The 25,893-nt window shown below is 36.8% G+C and overlaps 2 protein-coding genes across 15 annotated transcripts in view; one reads left to right on the forward strand and one right to left on the reverse strand.

Moving 5' to 3' along the window:
• Window positions 1-16,388, forward strand: part of LOC124432795 — a 62,541-nt gene extending 46,153 nt beyond the window's left edge. For 9 of the 10 annotated variants that reach the window (XM_046982020.1, XM_046982016.1, XM_046982021.1 and 6 more), the window contains 3 exons: window positions 1,178-1,341; window positions 2,077-2,233; window positions 7,644-9,351. In XM_046982020.1, coding sequence (XP_046837976.1) covers window positions 1,178-1,341; window positions 2,077-2,233; window positions 7,644-7,756 — 434 coding nt within the window. In that variant the 3' untranslated portion in view covers window positions 7,757-9,351. Of the gene's footprint in view, window positions 1-1,177; window positions 1,342-2,076; window positions 2,234-7,643; window positions 9,352-16,250 lie in introns of those variants that run through there. The other variant, XM_046982023.1, reaches the window with a different exon arrangement.
• The window catches only part of LOC124432799 (basement membrane-specific heparan sulfate proteoglycan core protein-like), a 130,807-nt gene continuing 118,664 nt past the window's right edge, over window positions 13,751-25,893 (reverse strand). For 2 of the 5 annotated variants that reach the window (XM_046982045.1, XM_046982044.1), the window contains 5 exons: window positions 23,179-23,389; window positions 20,713-20,772; window positions 19,682-19,832; window positions 19,224-19,384; window positions 13,751-16,388 (listed from right to left, as the gene is read on the reverse strand). In XM_046982045.1, coding sequence (XP_046838001.1) covers window positions 16,279-16,388; window positions 19,224-19,384; window positions 19,682-19,832; window positions 20,713-20,772; window positions 23,179-23,389 — 693 coding nt within the window. In that variant the 3' untranslated portion in view covers window positions 13,751-16,278. The remainder of the gene's footprint in view (window positions 16,389-19,223; window positions 19,385-19,681; window positions 19,833-20,712; window positions 20,773-23,178; window positions 23,390-25,893) is intronic. The other 3 variants (XM_046982046.1, XM_046982048.1, XM_046982047.1) reach the window with 3 other exon arrangements.

A 25,893-nucleotide genomic window follows, 5' to 3' on the forward strand; every position in this document is an offset into this window, starting at 1 on the left:
TGACTCGTTGTTATTTTTAAAGAAAGATATTCATTCGAAAGGGTAGATTTAAGGCGCTGTCACAGAAGAAATTTTTATCCATTATACTTTCTTCCTATTTCATAATGACGGTCTTGTTATTTCTTTTTTTATTTTATATATATATATATATATATATATATATATATATATATATATATATAAAGCCTTCTTATGTATAATTTTTTCTTTTTTTTATCCATCTAGAGAAAGACAGAAGGAAAGAAAGAAGTAAATGAATTTTTTCCCGCATATTTTTTGGCATTAACGATGTATTTCTTTCTTTGTCTCTTTACACCGAACTTCATATATATTTAATTTCACGTAAGAAATTAGTCCGTTTAATATTTCTTCATTTCAGACATCAGTGTTTCGTTTTAGTTTTTGTGAGATACCAGCTATATCACCTTCATATTTCATTTATATATATATCTATGTTTTATTATTTCATATAATATCATATTAGTTGAAATAATATTCATATTTTTATTCTATTCTTTCTTGTCTTATTTCGTTAATTTATTTTTCCATACGTTTGTAATATAATTAAGATTTCTGTACTTACCTCGTCGTAAAAGTTTTACGCCAATCGAACGAAACGTAATCGCCGTAGACACAAATCGAATTGCTGAAATTTCTCGTTCTGAAATAGCTAAGGTTAATGATTAATCTAAACGAAACGTTGGAAATATTTCGGAACATTGTGTCATTGAAAAGACATGCGTTAGTATTACAATGGATTATATAATGAGAAGAAGAAAGACGAGCAATAGTTGATGACGCATTTGCATGGAAAGAAGAAAACAAGACAGTATATATTCTTAGCGAATAGACTTAGTATTATTTTACTTACCTTTTGTCACAAACTGAGTTTGTACCTTCCTGTTTTTTTTTTTTTTTTATTTCTTTAAATCCGAATCATCGAATCCATTTTTATAATTACATTATGAAAATCCATGAGTTATTTTGCGTAAGGTTAAATGGAATTTGAAATAAGTTAAGTTAAATTAGATTCGTGCGTATAGACAACGAGAGAGAGAGAGAGAGAAAGAGAGAGAGAGAGAGAAAGAGATAGAGAGAGGGAGAGAGAGAAAGGGAGGGAGAGAGGATCCGAATTTCCCTGACTGAGATATAATATTTGTTGAAACATGACTTTTAGGTTACGAAAGTACGGCACCCGTGGCGGCCATAATGGGTCCTCGGGAGCAAAGGGTGCCATCGGGGTCGACGATCACCCTAAGATGCGTCATATCGTCTCCATATCAGACTCGTCCCATCAGGGGTGTACAATGGCTTCAGGATAACAAACTCCTAACATTCCAGGTAATGTTGCTCTCAGCACGTTCCAAATTTTATCGGTACGGATAGACGTGCTGCTTTAATGAAATTTCCTTTTTGATGCTTCTATCGCAAGGAAAAATCGTCGCGAGGCAGCAGGTAAAGCGAGAACGCTCGTAAATCATTATTGCGAATGTGGGTCGCGCTTGCTTTCCTTCTTTCACTTTTATCTCCATTTCTTCTCTTTTTTCTTCTTTTTTTTTTCTTTCCTTCTTTTTTTCTTTTCTTTTTTTTTTTACATTTTTTTCTTCTCCCCTTTTCTTCTTTCTCTTCTTATTTTATTCTTCTTATTCTTCTTCCGCGTACTGTCTTTTCAGATTTTCGTTTACGTTGTCGTTCGATCATTCCACGCCTCGCATCGTTCATCCTCGCGTCGCTACGCGGAGTGATGAATTTTTCTAGATTCGACACTGTCCTAGCTCGTTCGAGTTTTTCATCTCGCGATGTACATACATACGTTCGAACTACTCGTGAACGTCAAAGTATAATAACGATTTTGTCGATCGATGCGATCGAAGTGTCCCATTTTTCTTTTCTATATGAAAAAAATAAAAAGAATCGCTAGTTCGTAATGTATAACAGCTCCTCACAACTCGTTGTTCACATGGGAACGTACGATTAATTCTATTTGTTATTGGAGGATTGTCGAATCGGTTGTACGTTTTTGTTATTTTATTATTTTTTTTTCTTTTTTCTTTTTTTCTTCTTTTTTTATTTTAGGCAGCTCGTGGTGGTATAAACGTGGAAACGGAAAAAGGCGCAGCACAAACGGTTTCCGAATTGACTTTGGCTGCTGTCACGGAAGATGACACAGGAAAATATTCATGCAGACCAGCGGAAGGACGATTAGATACTGTGATGCTGATCGTCGAACCAGGTTAGTTATAAAATACCTTATTGTTAGATATTTGTCAATTCGCTGGAAGAACGTATTTACGGTGAGTAGGTATGTAAGAAACCTTGAGAGCCTATTTCTTAAATCGTCGTAGAAAACTTTGTTCGTGGAAAAATATTCGTATCTAGTAATGTATAAGAGCGTGTACGTAGCTACATATGTAGTGCCTACATCGTGAAATCGAAGATGTATGTGTATATATGCGAAGATGTATATATATATATATACACAAGGACAAACCGTTTTTCCGAGCCGATCTAAAGCACGCCACGCGTCCTTGGGATTACTCGAAACACTTAAAACTTTTGAGAAGGCGGTTGTAATAATTCACGCGGAAACTATTTGCCTAGCTGGCAAGCCGACGTGGCTGGTTGTGGGAAGGGAAAGAAGAAAGAAAAAGTAGAGCAAAAGAAGAAGAAGAAGAAGAAGAAGAAGAAGAAGAAGAAAGAAGAAAGAAGAAAGAAGAAAAAAGACGAACGCGGTGTACGTGCCTGCAAGAAGAAGGAATCTTGGTTTGGGTTTCTGAAAGGAAGGGTAGAGCGGAGGGTTGAATAGAAAAAAAGAGACTATAAACAGGGGTAGAGTAAGAAAGCTAGAAAAAGAGTGAGATAGAGATAGATAGATAGATAGATAGATAGATAGATAGAGAGAGAGAGAGAGAGAGAGAGAGATGCAGGTGGAATTCAGTGGAAAGGGAACGAAGCAGACTCTCTATTATCGTGAATTTTCCTTCGGAAATTATTGCGGGAAAAATTGTGGTCGCGACGAAGGACGCGTCCTCACATTTTTCTTCAGTTCGCGATGTCGCTCGCAATAGAGTTCGCGTACGGTTGAATCTGCACTGCTAATTCATTCGCGGATAAACCGTGATCGTTGTTCCAGTTCTTTGAAAACGATAAATCATACTTTCGTTGAAAATTGTTCAACCCTTTCACGGAACGGAGATTTAAGGAGGTAAGGATGTTCATTCTCCTACCGTCGTGCGCTAGTTTATCAGTTATCTTTTATGCGTCCTTTATCGTGCTTTTCGTTTCAATCGGCTTTAGTTATTGTCGTAGGGAACACTAAAACACATCGTATCGTGATAAAAGTGGTTGCATCGTAAACTATACGATCGAAGTAGAGCAACGACGACGATGATGACGACAACGAAGACGACGACGACGACGACGACGACGACGGCGACGACAATGTGGATGAGAAAACGAAAGGAAGTCATTTGCGCTGTAGGAGAGAGTGGGTGGCTAAACGGAAGAAAGGGAAAGGGGATGAGGGTGATTCAGCGGATTTTTGGCGTGGGGACTCGCGCTTGGTAAGCCGATAAAAAGGCGATTCGAGTACAGTTGCAACCAGGAAGACTTTTTGTTGCAAACCAACCTGAAGAGAAAGAGAGAAAGAGAGATAGATAGAGAAAGAGAGAAAGAAAGAGAGGGAGAGAGAGACAGAGAGAGAGAGATAAAGGAAAGAGGGTGGTAAAAGGGGTGGTTGGTTCGGTGGCTGTCTGAGCTAATTCTTATGCGATCGTAAATAACGTCGCGCATATATCAAAACTTACAGCGACTAGTGCTCCCGAGCAAGCCCCTCGCAGCCGGCGCCGCCACCCAGTGCATTTGCTCTTCGCCGGCAGCAACCTCTTTCACCCCTTGGCAACTCTTAGCCGTGCCACCGAACTCGACGTTTCATTCCACCTTTCTCTCACCCCGCAACCACCTCGTCCCGTCACTTACGTTCTCATGACAGAAGAGCTCGCCTGCCAAGACCATTTCTGTCGGCCAGTTGAAAGATACAATTCCACGATTCTATTAATTAAGAAAGTTAATTACGTTGGAATTCAATTTTCCTAATTGCACATCACCGAGTTTTCATACTTCGTCCCTTCGTTCCTTCCTTCCACCCACAGTTTTCAAGCTTCTTCCCTTCTCTTCTTTCATCGACCATCACCTGCCAGTCTTCTGAGTATGCCCCCTTCCTTCTCTCTCTCTCTCTCTTTCTCTCTCTCTCTCTCTCTCTCTCTCTCTCACTTTCTTTTTTTTTCGTATTCTCGTTCTTTCGTTCTCTCTTCAGTCTCGAGGGTACAGGTCCAAAGTTTTTCTCTCCAGTGCCCTCTTTTAATTTCGCTATCTCTCAAATCAAGTGGCGCTTCCTTCTTCGCCGTTACCTTTTCCCCGTCTCTTCTAACCCCTGGCCCGTCACTTTCCTTCTACCCATACCCTTTTTTTTTCTAGAACGGCTACTTCTTCGGGTATATCATTCGCGAAAGAAGAACGGCGAGAGGTCGTTTCTGAATCATTTCCTTCTACCCTTTCCTTCTGCCACTCCTCTAGCACCAGCCCATCTCTGTTCATTCGCTTTTATAAAGCTCCTCCGTACGCCTTTTGTTCTTATTTATTTAATTTCGTTTCATACGATATATATATATATATATATAATCTACTGTATATAGCAGTATTTCCATTTCTGCCTTTTTCTTCTCTCTTCGTTTGAAGACTCGTTTGAACGCGAAGAGTTAACTCTTTCACTCTTTCATTCTCTCTCACTCTCTCTCTCTCTCTCTCTCACATTCTTTTTCTCTTGCTTCGTTCTCTTCTGTATTAATCTTTTTTCGTAAATAATGCAAATGGAAAGTCGATCGTTGGTCTTAATGACGGAACATGAGCCTCCACCCCCGGCTCCGCTTCTCCCGTACATTTTTTGTTTCTTTTCTGTTTTTTTTCTCTTTCTTATATGATTACTAGATTATTATTGCGAGAAAGTTAGATTTTATATTATGTTCTCATTTCTCATATTTGTTTTGCGAGGAGAAAGAGTTTCTCTCTTCATTACGACATGCTATCGACAAAACTATTGTTGAACCTGATAACTTTCATTCGTTTCTTAGTTCGAAGAATACGACCCACTTGCCTTAAGCTATTACAAGAAGGAATTAATTACTACTTGCACGAGTTTTGTGGGGTTAGCTCTGTCAGAAATGAAAGAAAGAGAGAGAGAGAGAGAGAGAGAGAGAGAGAGAGAGAGAGAGAAAGAGAGTCGCAACAGTTAATAAATCGTTTAAAGAGGATAGACCAAATTTAGACGAACGAAATAGAAAAGTTGTACCTTTCTCTCTCTCTCTCTCTCTCTCTCTCTCTCTATCTCTCTGCTGTGATTTATTTAAGAACATAGAATTTAATAACGTCTTTCATTAAGTGATCACGGAAGAAAAGTAAGAAGAAGTGTAAGAAGATACAGGAGAAAGACTAAGGAAGAAAGTTAAAGACGGAGATACGAAGAGAAAGAGAGAAACGGGAATTGACTTGGAGCCAGGATAGGTAGAAACGATGGCCTTGGGAGCCGTTAGGTATTAAACTCTCCGTAAACTTGCGCAGTTCATTCTACTCTCTCTCTCTCTCTCTCTCTTTCTCTCTCTCTCTATATATATATATATATATAGACGTAGTTACATATATATATATATATATTTAAAAATCTTTAAAGCGGTCATAAATCGAGTCGATGACTCGAGCGTCGTCGCACGATCGCACGTGGGATTTCCGATAGTCCAAGAACTCTCTCTCTCTCTCTTTCTCTCCCTAGTGACGTATATGTTGATAGGACTTATCATAAAAGAAGAAAGAAAGGAGAGAATGGAAAAAGACAAAGAAATCTCGAAGCATTCTCGTATTGATGAATTGGTCTTGGAAAAGAGTAATTCAAGAATCGGATGATAGGGAAGTCTTTGGAACGACCGATCTCGATCAACGAATATCGATGATCGTGAATATCCTGAGAGAAAATTAATGGCTCGAATGATTTAACGACATTCTTCGGTGCATAGATTCGCATTCGTAGTGTTAAGTAGACTTGCCGGAGCTTGAAATGCGGACTAAATTGTGCAAACCGCAAGCAATAGGAGTGCGCATCGTCCAACTATCGTGTTTCAATGCCGGTAGCAAATCGAACGTGCTCGAAGGATTTAACTCTCTCATCCCATCTCACCCCCTCTCCCTCGCCCTTCCTTCTCTCCTACTCCCATTTGATTCATTGGACGAACACTTTGCCGAGAAGCGTACTATTGCACCGCGAAGAGCACGTCGTATGCTCTTTACACGCTCTCTCTCTCTCTCTCTCACACGCGAATGCCACGCGTTTGTGCACGTGTTTCTCTTGACTCGTGCGTACGACAATCATATGCTCTTTCTCTCATCCCCTTAGAGATGATGTGCATATATGTACTATATATGTACAAGGTACACGCGCGCACGTCCTTCAAAGACCGTTATTCACACGTAAGGGCGATTATCCTCCTAACTTCGGTCTCTATTGACCGGACGATTCGTATAGGTAACGACGTGGCTTTCCTACGAATGCTTGACCATCGCTATCTCTATTAGACATATACCTGAACGCGAGCGTAGAAACAAATGGACACTTTCAAGATTAGAAATTATTTTCCACGCTTCGGTGTTATTTGCATACGATCTATCCGATATATCTATCTTCTTTTCAAGATGAGATAATAGACTAAGTACTTTGTTGTAAACAAAGAAGAAGAAAAAAAAAGAGAGGAAAAAAAATTTATCTTTTTTTTTTTATTAAAAGATAAGAAAGTATTACATATAAATTAAGTTGAATCGTTATTACACGTTCTTCGTATTATGTATATAGTAACAAGTTATGTGCGAAGCATTTCTTCACAGATTAATTTACTTATCGTGATCTATTTCTGATGATTTCGTGGATCTTTGCAGCATTAAAAAGAAGTCACATAAAATATGACGTTGCATTTAACTAAGACTAGCTTGAAAGTATTCCGAAATTGTCCTAACTTCGAGAAAATGTATAAAAGGAAGTATAAATGAAATTTTTTGTTGAGATAAACGTTCTCAAAGCAAGAATACAGAATAGTTTTTTCACTCGGATATAAAGCTTTAAGAGGACGTAGTATACGAGAGTTTAAGGCTGTTTGATTATGCGTCAAGTGTCATCGTGTAGTCGTTGAATCTTTTGAGACATTTAAAAATTTTTCATAACAACGTGATTTCATCGCGAGCAAAAGAAATTAAAATTTGTCTTCTTTTACTTGACTAAATGGCAAGGAAAATGAAGATAAAATGATAACGTAGAACATACGAGTTTCAACGTCATCGTAGGTATTGGTGTTCAAAGCGTCAGCCTTCTGGTACACGACTTGTACGCGGTCTTAAATGAGATTTATCGTTGCCGGTAAATTTTAAATTAACCGCGGCCAAGTAAAGTGCGTTCGAAATGGAACCGGCTCCGTTGCTCCGTTACTCGTGGTAAATACTCATTTATTAATGAGTCCTTCCAAGTGAGCGAGTGTACTATGGTACGAAGAAGCTAGTCGAGTGTCAGTTGGTACGTTCAAGCAATATTATTTTCTTTTCTGTTTCAGGAGAACGTACGGAAGCCATGCAACGTGACGCCGGATACATCTCTTCTGGAAATGACGTCAACCACTGGTCCGGGCTTTTATTTCCGTTATCATGGTTTTTAATATTAGCGTGAATGAAACAGCCGATTTTTTATCGCAATAGTCCGAAACTCAAAGTATTCTCTATTCATAATATCTCTTTCTATTACTTTAAAAATTTTTTATATTTTCACGTAAGTAGTACCTAAAAAACAAAAAGACTAAGAAAGCTTACATCTTATGAGAAAGGGAGAGTAGAGGTGCGTTTTGATAAGTTTCATAAGATTATTGCTTCTTTTTTTCTTTTTTCTTTTTTTTTGTGAGAAACGCAAAGAAAATGAGAGCGTCTTGTCGTTCGCGTTTAAGTTAGTAATTTATACACGATCCTTTTTCTTTACAGCGAAGCATACACTTTCTGTGCTAACTTATTACCTATGAAGGTAATATCATTTTTTTCTTTGCACATTTTACGACGTTAAACACATGGAAACATGCGAGAAAATATTTAGATATGCACATGCACACGTATATTATTCCACCATTTAACTTCTCGTTCGTTTCTCGTTAATCGGACCTACTTTAATTATTTCCGCTTAGATAAGTATTATCTTTAATTTAATTAGCCATTTAAGAGTCTACTTTTTAAAGTTCGAAAGAAACTTCGATCGATCAATGATCGAAAACTCAGGCATTTCATTGAAGAAATAGAGTACGGATTTTTTTTTCTTTTCTTTTTTCTTTTTTTTCTTTTTTTTTTTTCTTATAAGGACGACGACGATAAAATGTTGAAGCGATGGAGGGGTGGAGGTAGAGAGGGCTACGCTTGACTCGCATTAAATCTTTTTCATCGTTAACTTATTTTTTTCGCAAATAATTTAGAAAGCGAGCGAGTCACGATACTTCATTTCGTTCACGACGTGCGAAGCCATTCGTGTCCTTTGGCCGTTCTTCTTTCTCTTTTTCGCTCTCTTGTGAACACGCGATGGCATCTCTTTAAATGACGCTTTTAGGACCAGTAAGATTAAAGTGAGCAAGATGCGTCAAAGGACGCGGAAATAATTTGATATCGTGTATCGTAGCCCGGTTCATCCTTCAGATACATTCTTTCTTTTTTTTTTCCTTTTTTGATTTCCTCTTTTTGTAGGACATGCATACTTTTTGATTCAGACCAGAAATTCTGAATATAGTGGAAATGTTTTTTACGAAAAGTGCAAGGTGGACGCCTCGTTTCAACGTTTCATCACCGAGAAAGAAATCTAGAAGTTGATCTCACACGCTTTACATAAATCTGTCTCGTCGCAGGGTAAATTTTAGTCGATTTGAGTAAGACCAGTTAGCTGTTATATATTTTTCTTTTCTTTTCTTTTCTTTTCTTTTCTTTTCTTTTCTTTTCTATTCTTTTCTTTTCTATTCTTTACTTTTCTTCTCTCTCTCTCTCTCTCTCTCTCTCTCTCTCTCTCTCTCTCTCTCTCTCTCTCTCTCTGTCTTTTTTTCTTTTTTTTATAGAAATAAATTATCGACAAACGCACATATGTATCAGGGTCATAGTATTTTAAGGATTCTTTCTGTTTTTTATTATTTTTTATCAATTTTTAAATCGCGAACGATTACTTTAATATTATGTATTAAAACGATTAGATCGCATCGAAAGTATCGTACGAAATGGCATAGTAAATATGAAGACATTTTATATTTTTTTCTTCTTTTTGTATTTTCTTTTTCTTTTCTTTTTTTTTGCACTTTCCTACCCTAAGTAACTTGCTACGCAGAAGACGATATATAAAATGCGGAACGCAAACGGTAAGATGGTAAGATGTTTCGTGCCTGAAAGTTAAACGCATTATCGCGTCGAAGACGTCGATGATCGTGATGGTATGGGAATATACGAGAGATGAGAAAAGGAGAAGAAGAGGAGAATGACGGAGAGGAAAAAGAGTAAGAGAGAAGCAGGACGAACGCATCACCATTTTTCTCACCCTCGTTCTTCCACGTGCACGTGACAAGCGTTACGTAAATGTCGCTGGTTTGAGTTTTATACTCCATCTTGTTCGCCGACTGAAGTGACAGATATATACTGCCTCGAGTAGGAGGGAAGGTGAAATTTCTCTCTCTCTCTTTTTCTCAGTCGGTCCGAGGGGGTCGAGACGGGGGAGCGACAAGAGTCTCGTGTGGAAAGAGTTACTATCCCTGCTACTCGGTGCTCTTGTCCAAAACTTGAAAAATAATTCAGGGCACGGTAATGTCCTGAATATAAAATTCACGAGGGCGCTCCGGCAATTTTGTCCTGAAAAGGATCTCTTGCCTCAATCGAGTCCTTTTCTCTCTGTCTCTCCTTCCCTCCACCTCTCTCTCTCTCTCTCTCTCTCTCTCTCTCTCTCTCTCTCCTTCTTCATTGTTATTTTTTTTTTTAACTTTTCATCGGAACTTCGTTCGTTTTATATTTACATCGAATGAAAACTGTCGGTCAATTTTGCATTGTTCGCCGTTACAACATGAAACTAACAATCCTCTTTTTCTCTTTTCCTGTTTGTCTGCTTCCCTTATTCTCTCGGTAACATCCTTTCGTATTTTAATTAGCGTACGTGTAACAACGAACGCTCGCCACAGTTTGTCGCTTCCATTAAACATATCGATTTTCTCTTAGTTCGCATAACAAGACAACGCGCTCGCGTAAACTTTCGATGTAGGCCAGGACGTGGACAGAGTTGGCGTGCGATTATGCGCGACGATGGCAGAGCTCGATCGAACGGATTGAACGGAGTATTGGTGATGATGATGAAATAGGAAGTGGACGATGGAGAGAGGAGGAAGAGGAAGAGGAAAAGGAAGAGGAAGAAAAGCAGAAGGAAGAAAAGAATGCGAACCGGAAAGAACAAGATTTTATCTTATAGACCAATGATACAAATATATTTATTTCGTATTTGTCTGCGTTAAATTTACACGCTTGTCTATCTCTTGTAAAAAATAAAAGGAAATAAAAAAAAAAAAAGGAAAAAGAAAAAAATAGTAGATGGGAACAAAAATTGCGAATTTTTATTGGATTCGTTTAACGATCGAACACGAGTCAAATGTGTTTAGATATAAGGATTAATACCCGTCATAGAGGTCGCCTGTCCTATGTTACTACCGCGTTTCCGACTTTATTAATAGTGGCTAGTAATAGTTGTTTTAATCGATTAAACGCCCGCGCGTTATGTGAACAGATACCGTGGGACAGTTTGCGGAGATTAACAGTCTACGTTTGCGATTCGGTTACGATGAAGGTTGGTGGTAAGAGGGGTTAAGAGGAGAGAGAGGAAAGAGATAGGCACTTAAGCGGTGCTAAGGTAGAGGATAAAATAATACTAAATTTATGAGAGACCGTGAATCAACGTGCTTTATGATTGCTCGAGTAACGAACGATAAATGGTGAGAGGACATTGTGCGTCCCAGCTTTGGGTCAGCACGAATCGAACGAGGTTTTCTCTCCGATCGAAGAGGTACTAGTAGTGAGAGAGGGAAAGAGAAAGAGTGAGGGAGGGGGAGAGAGAGAGAGAGAGAGAGAGAGAGAGAGAGAGAGAGAGAGAGAGAGAGAGAGAGAGAGGGAGGTTGAAAATTGGAAAACTGTATTGTCCGGCAGCTGCTTCGCTCTTCTGGGACACATTCGTTAGTGGCCACGTATAGCGACGATAAATTTTATGCATACACCGTATTTCTATTCTCCTTTTCTTTCTCTATACCCATCTTTTTTTTCTATCCTGTTGCCAAATTTCACATTAAAGATCAGCTTATCGCAGACTATTACTATTTTACGTATGGATAAATTTCTAATCCTTCGACGGGGATCGAGGATTCTATTTTCGTACTTTGTCCTAAAATCGAATCTTTTTAATGTTCCTTTGCAAGAGGCAGGATCAAGTTGTACAAATGATAACGTTCGACAGTTAGAAATTTTCACCTTGAAATTTTATCGTGCGTTCGTGCACCCGAACATAACTATCATACTATACAACCATTTACACACGGCTTACGTATCTATGTACGTATGTATTTATATATATATATATATATATATATATATATATATATTCGTATATTGTGTGTATGTATGTGTGACGCACGAAAACGGGTCGTTTTAACACGATGGTTTTTACGCAACGTTGTTTTAAGCTACGGTCGTTCGAGGGAAAATTTCAGGGTATCTGTGACGATCGGATGCTGGCTAATTTAGGCTGGCCATTTTCCACCGCTGTCGGGCATGTAAACAAAAAAATTGTTTTGCCAATAAAGTGCTTGCCATCTTGCCCCGTTAACGTGCGATTCAATTTCGTTGTAACGAATAGCCGAAGCACCGAACGTTGGTAACTACTCTCTCGTCTACTCCATCCATGTTCGATTCTCCCTTTCTCCTCTGACCCCTCGCGAGAGGTTTCTAGAGGGTGGTGAGAAGAGGACGAGGGTAGGCCAACCAACCCCTCTCCCCGAGGCTAGTTCGCTGACCCCTTTCAACCGTAGCACCGTGAAAAGCTCGAATGGCTCTTGGCTATCGAAAAACAATTAAACCGATAAAATATCGACAAACACAACCGGATAGACGGCTGATACTTTATCGGTCGCACGAGAAACGCCTTCGATCGTGCGATTTCGTGTGCCGATCGTTATGTACTACTTCCTCGAATCCTACCATCCTCGCTTTCCATTTCCTTTTCTTTCCCGAGATTCCACTATTGGCATCATTTTTACCGGTTTCATGTTGTTTTCTATCCCTTTTCTTTCTTCTTTCTTTTTTCCAATTTTTCGTTCGTATCGGAAAGCGTAAAAATGAGAGAGAAAGAGAGAAAGAGCGAGCGAAAGAAGAGTATCTTCGAAGGCGTTTGATTTATTCATCAGGGTCAGTTAATCCGATGAGAAAATAGGGAGATATTGTATTATAAATAGGGCATCAATTGTTAATAATCACCCAAGAGCTCAGCCTTACTTTAAATATTTATAAAATATTCTTTCAACGATGGACGTTTATTTTTTTTTCTTTCCTTTTTTTTTTGAGTATACAAACATAATGAGCACGAGCTGCAGAAGATAAATTATGTTCATTTAAAAAACAATTTCATCAACAGTGTTGTTAATTACTGTCAAATGCTTACGTTGAAAGCAAAAAAGCATGGATTTGAAATGAAAAGCAACAACAACTCTGTTCGAAATATTCGTCTTTCAGTATTTAACATCCGCGATTTGTGGGCATCAGTATTATAACGAAAAGACAATGTGCCCGTGATTTCCATAGTGATTATGATGTTTAACAACAAGCTATTGTTATACGTACGTGGGTGATGTACGTTGATAGAACGTTTATAAACGAATAATTATTTATATTCAAAAACACAAGTGCTTTTGTTTGCACGAGTTGTTAGTTTATTTTTTATTTTTATTTTATTTTTGCCATGGTGGAAAATTTTTCGTTACTATTCCAAGAAAAACAATGAATTATGGTTTAAATTGAGGCAGATGTCGACATATAATAAAAGGAATGCTTTCGTTGATACATAACATATGTAGTCTGTTGCCAGTTGCTATCCTTTTTCTGTTCCATTCTCTGATTGTTATACACGACATTGTTTTTCAATTGTCGGAGGTCAGCGCTTTGTATTTAGTTTGAAACGCGCAGAATGCCGAGGCATCGCCTATCTATGCGGTGGCACGTGAAACGTGCGTGCTGGATCGTACGACTATCTATTCTATATACACGTGTTTCGAACTTCACCAATGTGACAATTAACCAAGAGCGAGTGAGTGAGCGAGAGGGAGAGAGAGAGAGAGAGAGAGAGAGAGAGAGAGAGAATCAGCCAGCGAACAAATCGAGACACGACAGAACTCGAATTTCGTGAAATATTGGACTTGTTCAAAAAGCACACGCACATATATTTGTAGATAGATACATACATAGATAGATAGATAGATAGATAGATAGATAGATAGATAGATAGATAGATAGAGAGAGAGAGACAGAGAGAGAAAAAGAGAGAGAATAGAATAGAAATAGAAATAGGAAAGGTGTAATTGAAAAAAAAAAGCAACTGTAAACGGAAGGGCATACCGAAGAAAGAAGGAAATTCGCTTTTATAATCATTACATTTATTCAAACAGTTTCCACGTCAATGATTACTTTTTTTTTTTTTTTTTTTTTTTACAGTATAATATTCTGCGCCGCATTCTGTCCCTCATATTTCTCCTTCTAATATTTCATCTGTTTCTTTTCTTTTCTTCTTATTTTATTTTATTTCTTTTTTATTTTTCATATTCCTCTTTGCTCGTTTTCTCTCGCGTTTCGCATCTTTAAATTTATGTCGACCTTTCTCGTATAACGTGATACAATGTGTCGATTATGAATCTTTTATATACAATGTCTTCTAGACTTACTCGTTAGTGTACAATATTTTCGTTAAGGATACGAGTCGCAGATATCAATGAGCTAGGTCACAAGTGAGCTATAATTGTTCGCACGTTAGTATGTTTTCTTCGCCTCTCGAGGATATCTTTCCGTTCAATCGTCGTAATTACGCGCGCGGAAAATCGTACGAGAACGCGTTTGATGTTTCTTTCGCTATGCCACGCATTCGCTATCGTGAATCGTTTAATCGAAATCAATGACGAAAGTTTGAAAATGGAAATTAACGTGTATCATACAAGTTTTAAAATAAATCTTCGTTATCGCTAACAAGGGACTATAACAAATGATCAAACAATCGTCTATAATTTTTCTTCGTGCAACATTCTAATCACATCGCCAATAGCATAACACGCTTCTTCTCTCTCCTTTTTTATTTTCTTTTTCTTTTCTTTTTTTTTTTTTTCTTTTTTTTCTCCTTTATTTTTTAACTCGAAACAATTTTAATCTCATCCAATATTATGAAATATCATTTAATTTTTTTTTAATCCATAACGCTATATATCACACCTCTCTGCAAGAAATCGCAGTGTCTTCGTTCAATCGCTTTAGAGATTTTGTTTCTCCTTTTTTTGATTCTAAAGATATTGTCCTTTCACAACGACTTAAATTTCCATTTTATAAACTATACAACGAACGAATAATATATCACGATCGTATCTCCTTCCTCGATCTCGTGTCGTTCTCGCATCCTTGATCATTCGCTCTGTAATCTCCGGGATATAAGGTTATAAAAAATTTATATAATTTTAAGGTAAAGTCTTAAGATTCTAGGCCTTACAATATTCTTTTTTTTTTTCTTTTTTTTATTTCTTTTTTTTTTTTAATCGTTAGTCTCTAACGAGTATGCTATAGTCAAATAATTACGTTCTATCTTTACGTTACGTTACGTATTCAATTATCTAACTCTCGAACGAGCGCATTTGATTTGGAAATTTGACTCTCGAGGGGGACGTATGCTATCTAGGAACGCGAAAAAAAGAGGAAAAAAAAAGAAAAGAAAGAAAAAGAATCGCGAAGAACGAACTCAAAGCTTTTTTACTTTTGCCTCGTACGATTTTATTTCTACGATTTAAACTCGATATTCACTTTATGATAAATCACGATGGAAGGCCATTCTTAACGAGAGATATGTAAAATATCAGAGATGACAGGAATCGTATCGTATTAGAATTGTAAAGGAAAAGATTTAGCAGAATCGTATTCCGAAGAGTATTATAAAATTCGACCGATATCATTGAACAGAACGGTAATAGTTGTATGTCATAAACGATAAAAATATTTTATTGAAGAAAAAGAAAAGAAAAAAATAAAAGAAAGAAAAGAAAAAATAAAAGAAAGAAAGAAAAAAAAGGAAAATCGTCGGGCATGGTTTTTTTTTTTTTTTTTATTTTTTTAACTAGATTCGCAAAAAGCGATGCGCGTTACGATAATGTAATCGATCGATATATAAGTTATATACAATGCTAGTTCGAACTTAACGTTACGGAACGAATTCTTCTTCTTTTCGCGGACAATTTATGTATAATTTATATATATATATATATATATATATATATATATATATATATAATATGTATATTTATATATAAACGCCTTAGTCTGTACATCGAGGTTACGTCGAACCATAACAACATCCAAACATCCGCTTTTATATATACAATTGTAACTTATTCCACTATCTATATTCCTTTTATTTAAATAGGTACTTTGATTATAATGATCGATCGTCGACGATGATTAGCTTAGAAACGCTTGATTCCTAAAGAATCTTTCCTCGGGAGTTTCCTTTCGAATTTTGGGATTGATTCGATGATAAGGGCTAGTAGAGGAAGAATAGGGAATCGTCGATGTATTCCGGTTACAGTACACATACCGATAGATACGATCTCGTTTTGAGAATTAGGTCGCGAGCTTCGATATTCGTTTATTAGCTTCGTCCTAGTCTAACACCGGTTTGTAACTTTTGATTGTAAAGCATGAATCTTTGCGTGTCCGCACATCACTCTGTGTCTCTTTTCCTTATCGTGCACATTGAAATCGTCTTTCAAAGTTTTAACGCGATTTCGTTTGATTTTTTAATCGATATTGATTTAACTCATATTTTCTCATACTCTTCCCTTTTAGGACGATTATTAATTAATAATTCTAAATCTTTCGTTTAGCCTCGACGTTTCACACAACAAGGACCGCTCACCTTAACAGATTCGAGATCAGAACAGTAGTACCAGTGAGAAGGATGATCGGTACGGTACAGAAGATGCCGCAACTGCCACCGTGTTGCATAGCTGCTGGATGTTCACCTGAAACATTGAAATATACATGCTTTTTTTTCGCTTCTCTTGTTGTTAAATAATCGATCAAAAGTATATATATATATATATATATATATATATATATATATATATATATACATTTGATCTTTTTCATAAACGTAAGAAGAAATTTTTTTCATTTTCCGATTTAACATTTCAATTTTACAAATATTTAGATAAAATTTATCGAGAAACCAATTCGATAAAATAAAATCGTTGAACCTAGATATATACATATAAAAACGATATGTGAAGATATAGAAAAGAGATTTTACAGATGGATAGAGAAAGAGAAAGAGAGAGAGAGAAAGAGAGAGCGAGATAGAGAGAGACATGTACAATTGTAAATATAGCCTATAAATGTGATAAGCATTGATCGATTCTTATTGTTGGGAAGTAATAAATAAAACAACAAAAAGCATAGAAATTCATGGAACCGACGGAAAAGCCGTTGTCGAGGTTAATGACGAAAGTTAATTTCGCATAACTTCGTCGCTTAACTTATCCTGCCGGTGTCTCGTTATCGAAAAATGGTGACAAGCAAAAGCTTCGAACGGAAGCGAGTCGCGTTCTCGATAATCACGTTAATAGCACGCGGTGAACGGCCGAGCCGTAGCCTCTCGAATAAACCAAAGTTTATCGTGAAATAATCGAAATTTGCGGTCAATTTCGCGGAGTAATCAGCTGTGTTTGAAATAACGTCGATGACCAATACGGCTCGACCACCGATCGGCCGGTAGATCGGTCGGTTGGTTGGTCAGTCGGTTGGTTGGTCGGTCGTACGGTCGGTCGGACGATTTAGCCGGACGGTGTTACCTGTGAATTAATTATGCAGACGAACTGCCGTGCATTAACTTCCATCCAGGCATGCAATACACAGGCGGAATTCCACTGGGCGAGGATATCGCGTATTAGCTTACGTGATCTTTCGCGTTCGGTCATAGAAAATAGATCTAATGAGAAGGCATTACTTTGTAATTAGAGGAAGTATTGCTTTATTCTGTGGAAAGTAATAACATCCCGGAATATTGTAAAATTTATCGGGATAAGTTATTCCCGAGTGGGAGTAAAGCAATAAGAAAATTAGAATTAAATATTGAATCAACGATCTAATATAATTTCAAATTTATTTTCATTTGAATCAAACGAAACGGATTATGAATGATAGAAAAATATTTTACATGAGAGATTAATGTCCGCATAAGATTAGAATCGAGAATATGTATCATTGCTCGATCGCAAAACACCTTTCCCTTTCTTACCGATGTAGATCTTGCTGGTGTAACATCAGCGTGTGTTCTTGGCAAACGAGCCGTGTCCGATCGACAGGCCGGAATGTCGAACTTGCCGAACAAGATATTGCGCGTGTTATCGTGAGAGAACGTTTCTCAGCTGACGAGAGTTCGAAGCCGTATAACTTGGCGCGGCCCCAATATACGGACCCAATATATGGCCACGTCAAACGTAATGACGAAGGAAATTTCTATCCTTGATGAATGAACGGTCAGCTTTCCTTTTGAATTGTTATATTTCGTGGCATGTTAGCAAGTTGTACGACGCATTGAAGTTCCATCCCATCCGAAGAGGATCCACGCCCATATCGACCATTGTTATATAGAAAGATAGAGAAAGATAGATAGATAGATAGAGAGAGAGAGTGAGAGAGAGAGACGCGGGGGAAGGAATGAGAATTTGTTGAATAATTGTCAAGTGCAATGAGAAACTCGATCCTTCCTCTTTAAAATCGTCCTAAATAGAAAATCATCAAAGTTCCGTTGGTAGGAAGTAACTAAGCACTCTCGTGAGTTTGTTTCTTCCTCTTTTCTCCTTTGACTGTTTTTCCGAGAATCCTATTTTGTAGCGACGTAGCTTAATGATTATAGTTTATCTCATCTCGTACGAGAGACTTAGTGATTTTCCATCGTTCCCTTTCGCATGATAATCCGGAACTCGGCTTAATTAAACGTTGAAATTTCGCTGTGGCAAATTCCACCCTCGAATTAGGATATTTCGTTCGAAATTGGAAGTTGGAACGAACGAGGAGAACGAAATAAACTTGGAAAAGTTGTCGAAAAACTTTCTGTGCCTCGTCGTTTTACGAATCATTATCTCTCCCGTTCTCTCTCTCTCTCTCTCTCTCTCTCTCTCTCTCTCTCTCTATTTCTCTCACTCTCTTTCTCTTAGAAATGATGCTTAGAACGGCGAGAATAGTAAAACGCGCGGAAATGAATTCCCTTTGCCGAGGTATTCGCCGTTTTTTTCTAAATCTATCGAACCATAATGATGGCATAATTACGGTTGTGCCGTGTACCCTATTGCATTTCTCTTTTATCGAACACATTTGGTGCATTAATTTGAACGGAAAAAATATTTACGATTTCTACCTATTGGATTTGAAAGAAAGTTCAATAGGAAAAAGCAATAAAATGAAAAAATACGAAGGGAAGAAGAGAGGCTATTGAAGGTCATAATAACAATATAGATTTCACATTGAATTACGTTCTTTATCCTTTCTTTCTACTACTTTACATTTAACGACTTTATTCAAAGGGACGTTATCAAATCAGTAATATGTGGAAATGAAATGTATATATATATATATATATATATATATATATATATATATTCCTCGTTTGTGCGTGGGAGAACGTAATCAAATAAAACGAATAAGTTTTTTCTCTTTTTTTCCTATTTTCATTCTCCATTTCTAAATACAATTTTTAGACGTATAAGTATGTACGTATTCAAGGTTGATTTTTCTTTTATATGTATATAATGAAAAGATAGAATAATATGTGCTATGAAAGAAAGGTAAGAGCTTACCGTTGAGGACATGTACCATCACGCTTGCCGGATTCGCATTGCTAGGAATGCACGTGTAATTTCCACTGTCGCTCAATCTGGCCTGTGTTACGAGAAGTCTGCTCGTTGTGCCGCTTTCGGTTTTCTCGGTCTCCAAGGATACCCCGCCCCTGTGGTGAACGCTGAATTAACAAAGATACTTTGATACTTTTCATGAGCTCCCGTTATTGGTCTCTTTGAATTAATCCTTACTTTTTTCTCTTTCTCTCTTTCTCTCTCTCTCTCTCTCTCTCTCTCTCTCTCTCTCTTTTTACTCTCTTACTCTTTCGTTACTTTTTAGCTAGCAAGATGATATTTTTCAGCTAGGAAACAAACAAGTGAATGAACCTACTCTCCTAAAATGCATTATTATGTATAATATGAAATATGTAATGTTCTCGCGTATCTCAAAGTTATAACTTATTTTAACAAATTCGTACCTGGGGCTGTCGAAATCCACTACAGCTCCACCGTGATGCCACGAAACGCTGCTCGGAGGTGTACTTTGCACATTAACAGTGCACATGAGGCTTATCGTGCTACCCTTCTTCACGTAGACATCCTCCTGTCCCTGAATCTTTGCTTGAGCAGCTGCAATACATAGTCAGAGATTGTTCCCCTTAAAATATTCTATTCGTGTATTCACGCTAGAGGACTGACGGATTAGCCAAGGATAGAATCTTAAATTTCTCGGCGTTATTTCATACTTCTTTTGCACCTACTGCACTTATGCTTTTAAGCTCTTTTCTTCCGTTTCTCTTTTTCTTTTTTTTTTTTTTCCTATTATATGCTTTTCAATTGTTCAATGGAAACATTTCAGCAAACGTAGATGGATATCATTTCACGTTTAAACCATTGCATTACAAGCTCTTTTAATGTAATTATTTGCAAATACTAACGAGAATTAATTAGTTTGAACAAATGCGTATGATCATCGACTTAAAGTTTTATTATTTTTTAGAATTATTTATTTATTGATTTATTTTTTCTTTTTTCATAAATAATCATCCTTTCTCAAAATTTTATTTTTCTCTTACCGTATTTCTCAGGAAAGCTCCTTTACATGAATTTGTAAAAGAATGGATAAAGCGAAGGGCGTGTTGATTCATACATACATATATGCAAAAGCGGATTTATTTACATGTATGTACTAAACAACGAGCAGCCATACACAAAGAAACATATAGATAAACGAATAAATAGATAGATAAATAGATAGATAGATAGATATGTAAATAAATAGATATAAATAGATATAATATATATATATATTATATTATATATATTATATATTATATATATATATATATATATATATATATATATATATATATATTATATAGATAGATAGATAGATAAAGAGAAAAAGAGAATGGTACACATAGATAGACACGAAGAGAAAAGAGACAACTAGAGCTATGAGAGAGATCGACAGCCTGGAAAAGGAGTCCTGTTCTTGCGTGATTCTAACCTGAGTTGAATGTCCGTCGGATGGAGTTCGGTGCGGTGGTGGCAGGGACAGGGGCACTTTCTGGAATGGGAGGACAGAAAAGATAGCGAGTTAATCGATTTCGTCGAACTCTGGGAGGTCGGATACTACCATAGCATAAGCAAGTAAGCAAGCAAGCAAGCAAGCAAGCAAGCAAGTAAGCAAGTGAACAACTCGGAATCTACGTTCGCAAAACGAGCGAAACGAAAATAAAATCGTGTTCTATAGAGCGAGAAAGGAGGGGGGAGGTGGAGGAGGAGGAGAATGAGGATGATACGATTCAAAGAACGAACGTTATTTCCGACGGGGTTGATCGTATTGTAAAGAGTTGAGCAATAAAATTGGTCTTCTACGATCGAAAGTTCGGCCAATCAAGTTACGGGCTAACCGAACGTACTAACGCATCGTGAATCGAGGTAATTGGTTACGCTTAATTAAAGTTACCTATAGGTTTCCGAACATGTTCGTACGTTATATGTATATACTTACGTACATATGTATACACGCATAGATCTTCAAATCAAATCGCATCGGAATCGCTCGTTTCGAATTGCTCGCATATAACAGCATTGATTGTTCGCGAGGTCATAAATCGAAGGGAATTCCTTGAACAATCTCGACAAAATTCGGAGATAAAAGGATCGAATTATTATCGAATCGATAGTCGCGTGAAGGATCGAACAATGAACGTTTCACATTGGCGTTTTCATTCCCAATCATCGAATCGCGAATTGTCGAAAAGCGAATGAAACTGTCTACGGGTGTCTCATTTTAAATGATATCGTTCAATATCTTTGATCCTATTGGTTTTATAAACAAAGATTTCAAATAAAAATTTGTTACGTTTCGCGAACGATATATAATCTTTATAACAGCTATTTTATAGGTAGCGCTATCGTCAAGTCATAACAATGTTTTTCTTTTTTTTTTTTTTCTGGAAATCGATATTTTAAATCTAATAAAAGTTATGGAGAATATTAATACAAATTCAAAGAGTATCTATGGTATACCTTTTTATTGATATTTCATCGAGTTAAGGTGCTTTGAAGTTTAATAGATTGTGTAATTGCAACAATGCGATTAATTTTCTTGCTAACATCTGATAACCAGTGAATTTATTTATTTCTTTTCATTCATACATTTTTGAAATTGTAATAATTTGAAATGCAATTAAGAGTTATAAAAAACATTATTGAAATTATAATTTTTTAAACTTCAAGATATCGTAACTCAATGAAAGATCAATGAAAAAATACACTTAGATATCGTTGGCAGATATCATTTTCTTAGATACTCATTGGATTCGTTATTGATATAGCTTAGAATTTTTGTTAGGAATATAAAATATTGATTATCGTTTACAAAAATTGTTATGACTATAATAGAGCGTAATCTATGAAATAGTACTAATCTGTAATAAATATTATATTATCTTCTCGAAATTTAATTAGAAACATTTGCTTATAAAATAAATAGGATAGGAAATATTTAGGCATATAGTTTAAAATGAGACACCCGGTATATATGTAAATGTATATACATTATATATACGCGTGCATTCATGTTAACGTGAAAAAGAAGAAAGATAGAAAAGAGAAGCTAAAAAGGAAAAGGAGAAAAAAAAATATCGGAAACGTATACGAGCAGGTTAATCAAGCTTTACATCGGGCACAAAAAATATTGAATCTTCTTTAATGCGAATATATGTATGTACATACATACGTATAGAAACGCGTGGCGAGGACAGTAGTGTAGGAGGGAGAGAGAAGGAGGCGTGAGTACGCGTCAATTTTCATGACACAAATAATAAGCGCTTACAAAGCGATATACGTCATCTCTTTATATTGCAAACCTACGGGATCGTATACGATATGTTCCTTTTTTTTCTTTTCTTTCTTTCTTTCTAATCCTATTCTTTTCTTTTCCTTTCTTTCTTTTTTCTTTTTTCTTTTTTTTTTTGTAGCAACGAGTTATCGTAATCCAACATAATTGTTTCACTGACTTTATACGTACGTATATATTATTTCGTTGCAAAAGTAACAACATGACGTTAAAGGTTTCACGTTTAACTGGTTACTAATATCGTGGCAACGAACGTGGTTAGTGAGCGTATTCTGCTTGTGAACGAGCCATAAATCATTATATTATTTTTACGCGACGAAAAATAGCACGATAATTCTCAAAGGTGCCGCACGAAAAAAGGCGTTGATGTTTTATTTTTAAAGCCCCGCAGTCATGAAAGGGATTGCGGTTTTGTTGTTTATTCTATGCCATCTTTTCTCCTTCCATCTTGTCTTTTTTTCTCCACACCTTTTCTTTCTTTTTTATTTTGGTCTCTCTCTCCCTCTCTCTCTCTCTCTCTCTCTTTTACTTTTATCTTCCATTCTTCCTTCTCTCTCTCTCTCTTTTTTTTTCATACATAGAAACATCAACGAGTTTAGATTTTACCTTCGACTCTCAACGTGAAGGCTAAGTTCATTTTAGGCTCGGTGTTGACTTGGCACTCGTAAATTCCGGCATCGCGAGGCTGCACGTATTCAATCTTCAACGTCCACTCGTCCGAAGATTCAGGATGTTTGGCGGAAAATCTCCCGTCTCCTGTGTATGTGTGAATCGACGATGTCAAGATATGCAAATCCTTTTTCCGTATCCAAGAAACCTAAAACAAAAAGAGAAAAGAGATTTTTTTGTAATTGTACGATGATAACAATAAAATTTATTCTTCATTAAGAGTTCCGTACTCTCACTGTCTTTCTTGTCTAAAAAACTTATATCCGGTGTTCTTTAAATAATACCAGGGCGTACATAGAAGAACAGAAACTTCGTCCTTTAGTTATGGGATTCAGTCTTCCTTGCATTAATATTCAAACTGCGAACTCTTGAAAACTTAACAACGTTTCATATAATAGCTATTGCACTTTCGAGATCTTGAACACGGCCTTAAGAATCGTATATTACGGTCGAAGTACCAGTTAACCGTAAAATGCCTTGTACGAACGATCAAAGTCTGGGACTATGCATCGTAAAAAGCATTGAAGCGTACAGAATATCGTCGCGTCTATGGTTAGCTCGATATGTGCGCAGGAAAGAAGCAATTGCAAGCATTTTAAGCCGTTCACGATCTCGCCAAACGGCTCTTTCCTCTCTTCTTTCTTTCTTTTCTTCTTTTTTGCTTTTTTCCTTTCTTTTTCACGAAAATTTTCAAAGCTACGAAAATCACTTCTTCTTCTTCCTCTTTCGTTCAATGAACTCGTTAACTGTTAAAATTCTATGATAATTCTAAAACAAAAAAGAAAAACAATAACGTAAAGAATATTACAATTTTGAATTTCCAAGAATAACATCTCGATGTTCAACTAGGATCATTGATATTTAAAGACACTAATACATATTGTTATCTCAATTTTCAATATAATACGTTATCAAGCATGACGTATTACGTAGGTACGCGTCATAATGTATCAGATTATAAATGAATCATAGGATCGCGATTGTTATCAATGCGACTAAGCAAATCCGCAAATACAGGGATTTCATATTGACAAGCCACTATTACATCGGTGTTATCTATAGGATCGGTTTGCATTGTAATGATTATTGCCATGCGAAAATTAAGAGAAAAAAAGAAATATATATATATATATATATATATATATATATATATATATATATATAGAGAGAGAGAGAGAGAGAGAGAAAGAGAGATCGAATCTCGATCTTTCTCCCTCTAAAGAGATCGTTATTTCCAAGCAATGAAATTTTATTGTCCCAACGCGTGAAATTAAATCGATCACGTTTTTCATCTTCCTTTCTTTCTTTTCTTTTCATGCTTCATTGATCGGAATCGTTTTGTTACTACGTTTTATTTTCGTCGAACGCATTAAAACAACGTACGACGAAACGATTAACGAGAAAATTAGAAAAAATGATCGCAAACAATGTCGCGCAAATTGTTGAGGAATTTTCATGGAAATTCATTGACAAGATGGGGTGATCAAAAATGTGACAGTTTCTTTTTTTTCCCTTTTTGTTTTTTTTTTTCTTCATAGAGATCGAGTTAGCGACATCAGACACAGAATAAAGGAGAAAAGGGGTTAGGAGATAGTGGTGTTGGAACGTGAGAGGGATCGGGGCTGTGACGGGACGTTAAGGATTGTCCTCGAGCCACGCTAACAATTATAGAAGTACGTGCTCGCACGGTGCACATCTGTAGGTAGAACTATCCCCATGGATATCTTTCAGGCTTCTGCCTCTCTACCATTTCCTACCTCAGCTTTGGGAGAGAGGGAAGGAGGGAGGGGGGGATCGTTAAACGTATGTTCGCAGAGAAGAAGATATTCTCACCCTCTCATTAATTATTCCCCATAGCACCCTACCGAACTTGGGGCGACCATCCTCTAGAATGACGTACGCTTTCCGTGTGAGAGGAAGACGTTTAAGTGGCGAGCACCTCAAAATTTCGACGCCGGTCCTTTGATATCTCTCTCTCTTTCTTTCTGCCTGTCTCTCTCTCTCTCTCCCTCTCTCTTTCTTTCTTTCTGTACTTCCTCGCAATTTAATCCCCTCTACCCTTTGGTCAAGTGCCTCTTTCAACGATAATGTTGTCGTACAAAAGGGGTTTACTGAAGACTTCACTTTTTTTTCTCCGATTTATTTTTAAATATAGCCTCGAGATTTTTAGCACAAAAAGAAATGTTCTTATAGAAGAAATTAAAAGAAAATGGAAGGTATGGGATAATTTTTAAACGTACGCTTATCATTGATTATACATTCAGATAATAAGAAATATTATAAAATCATGAAATGAAATGGTTATGTGAAAAATGGTCAAATGGAATATTATCAAATAATTATGCCGGAACGTTTCTTCTCGATACTTGAATTTCTTTTTTCTTTTTCTCTCGAAGAAACGAGAAACATTTTATTAGCTGTTAGACGGGGCATGCAAACAAGGTGCTACAAAGTAAAAGTTAACGATCGACGAGAGATACGATGGGAGAGAAGAGGGTGGCAAAGGGTAAGTGGAGGATGAGAAGAGTATAGAGTGGATTTGACTCGTGTCCAAGTCTCGCAGGCGTAAAAGAAAGAAGCGTGAATGTCTCGAAGAAGAGAGAAAGGAAAGAAAAGGAAAGAACGTTGGAGTGGCGCGTTTATCGATATTAC

The sequence above is a fragment of the Vespa crabro genome, chromosome 1 (assembly GCF_910589235.1).
Source record: "Vespa crabro chromosome 1, iyVesCrab1.2, whole genome shotgun sequence".
In the NCBI taxonomy this organism is placed as follows: domain Eukaryota; kingdom Metazoa; phylum Arthropoda; class Insecta; order Hymenoptera; family Vespidae; genus Vespa; species Vespa crabro.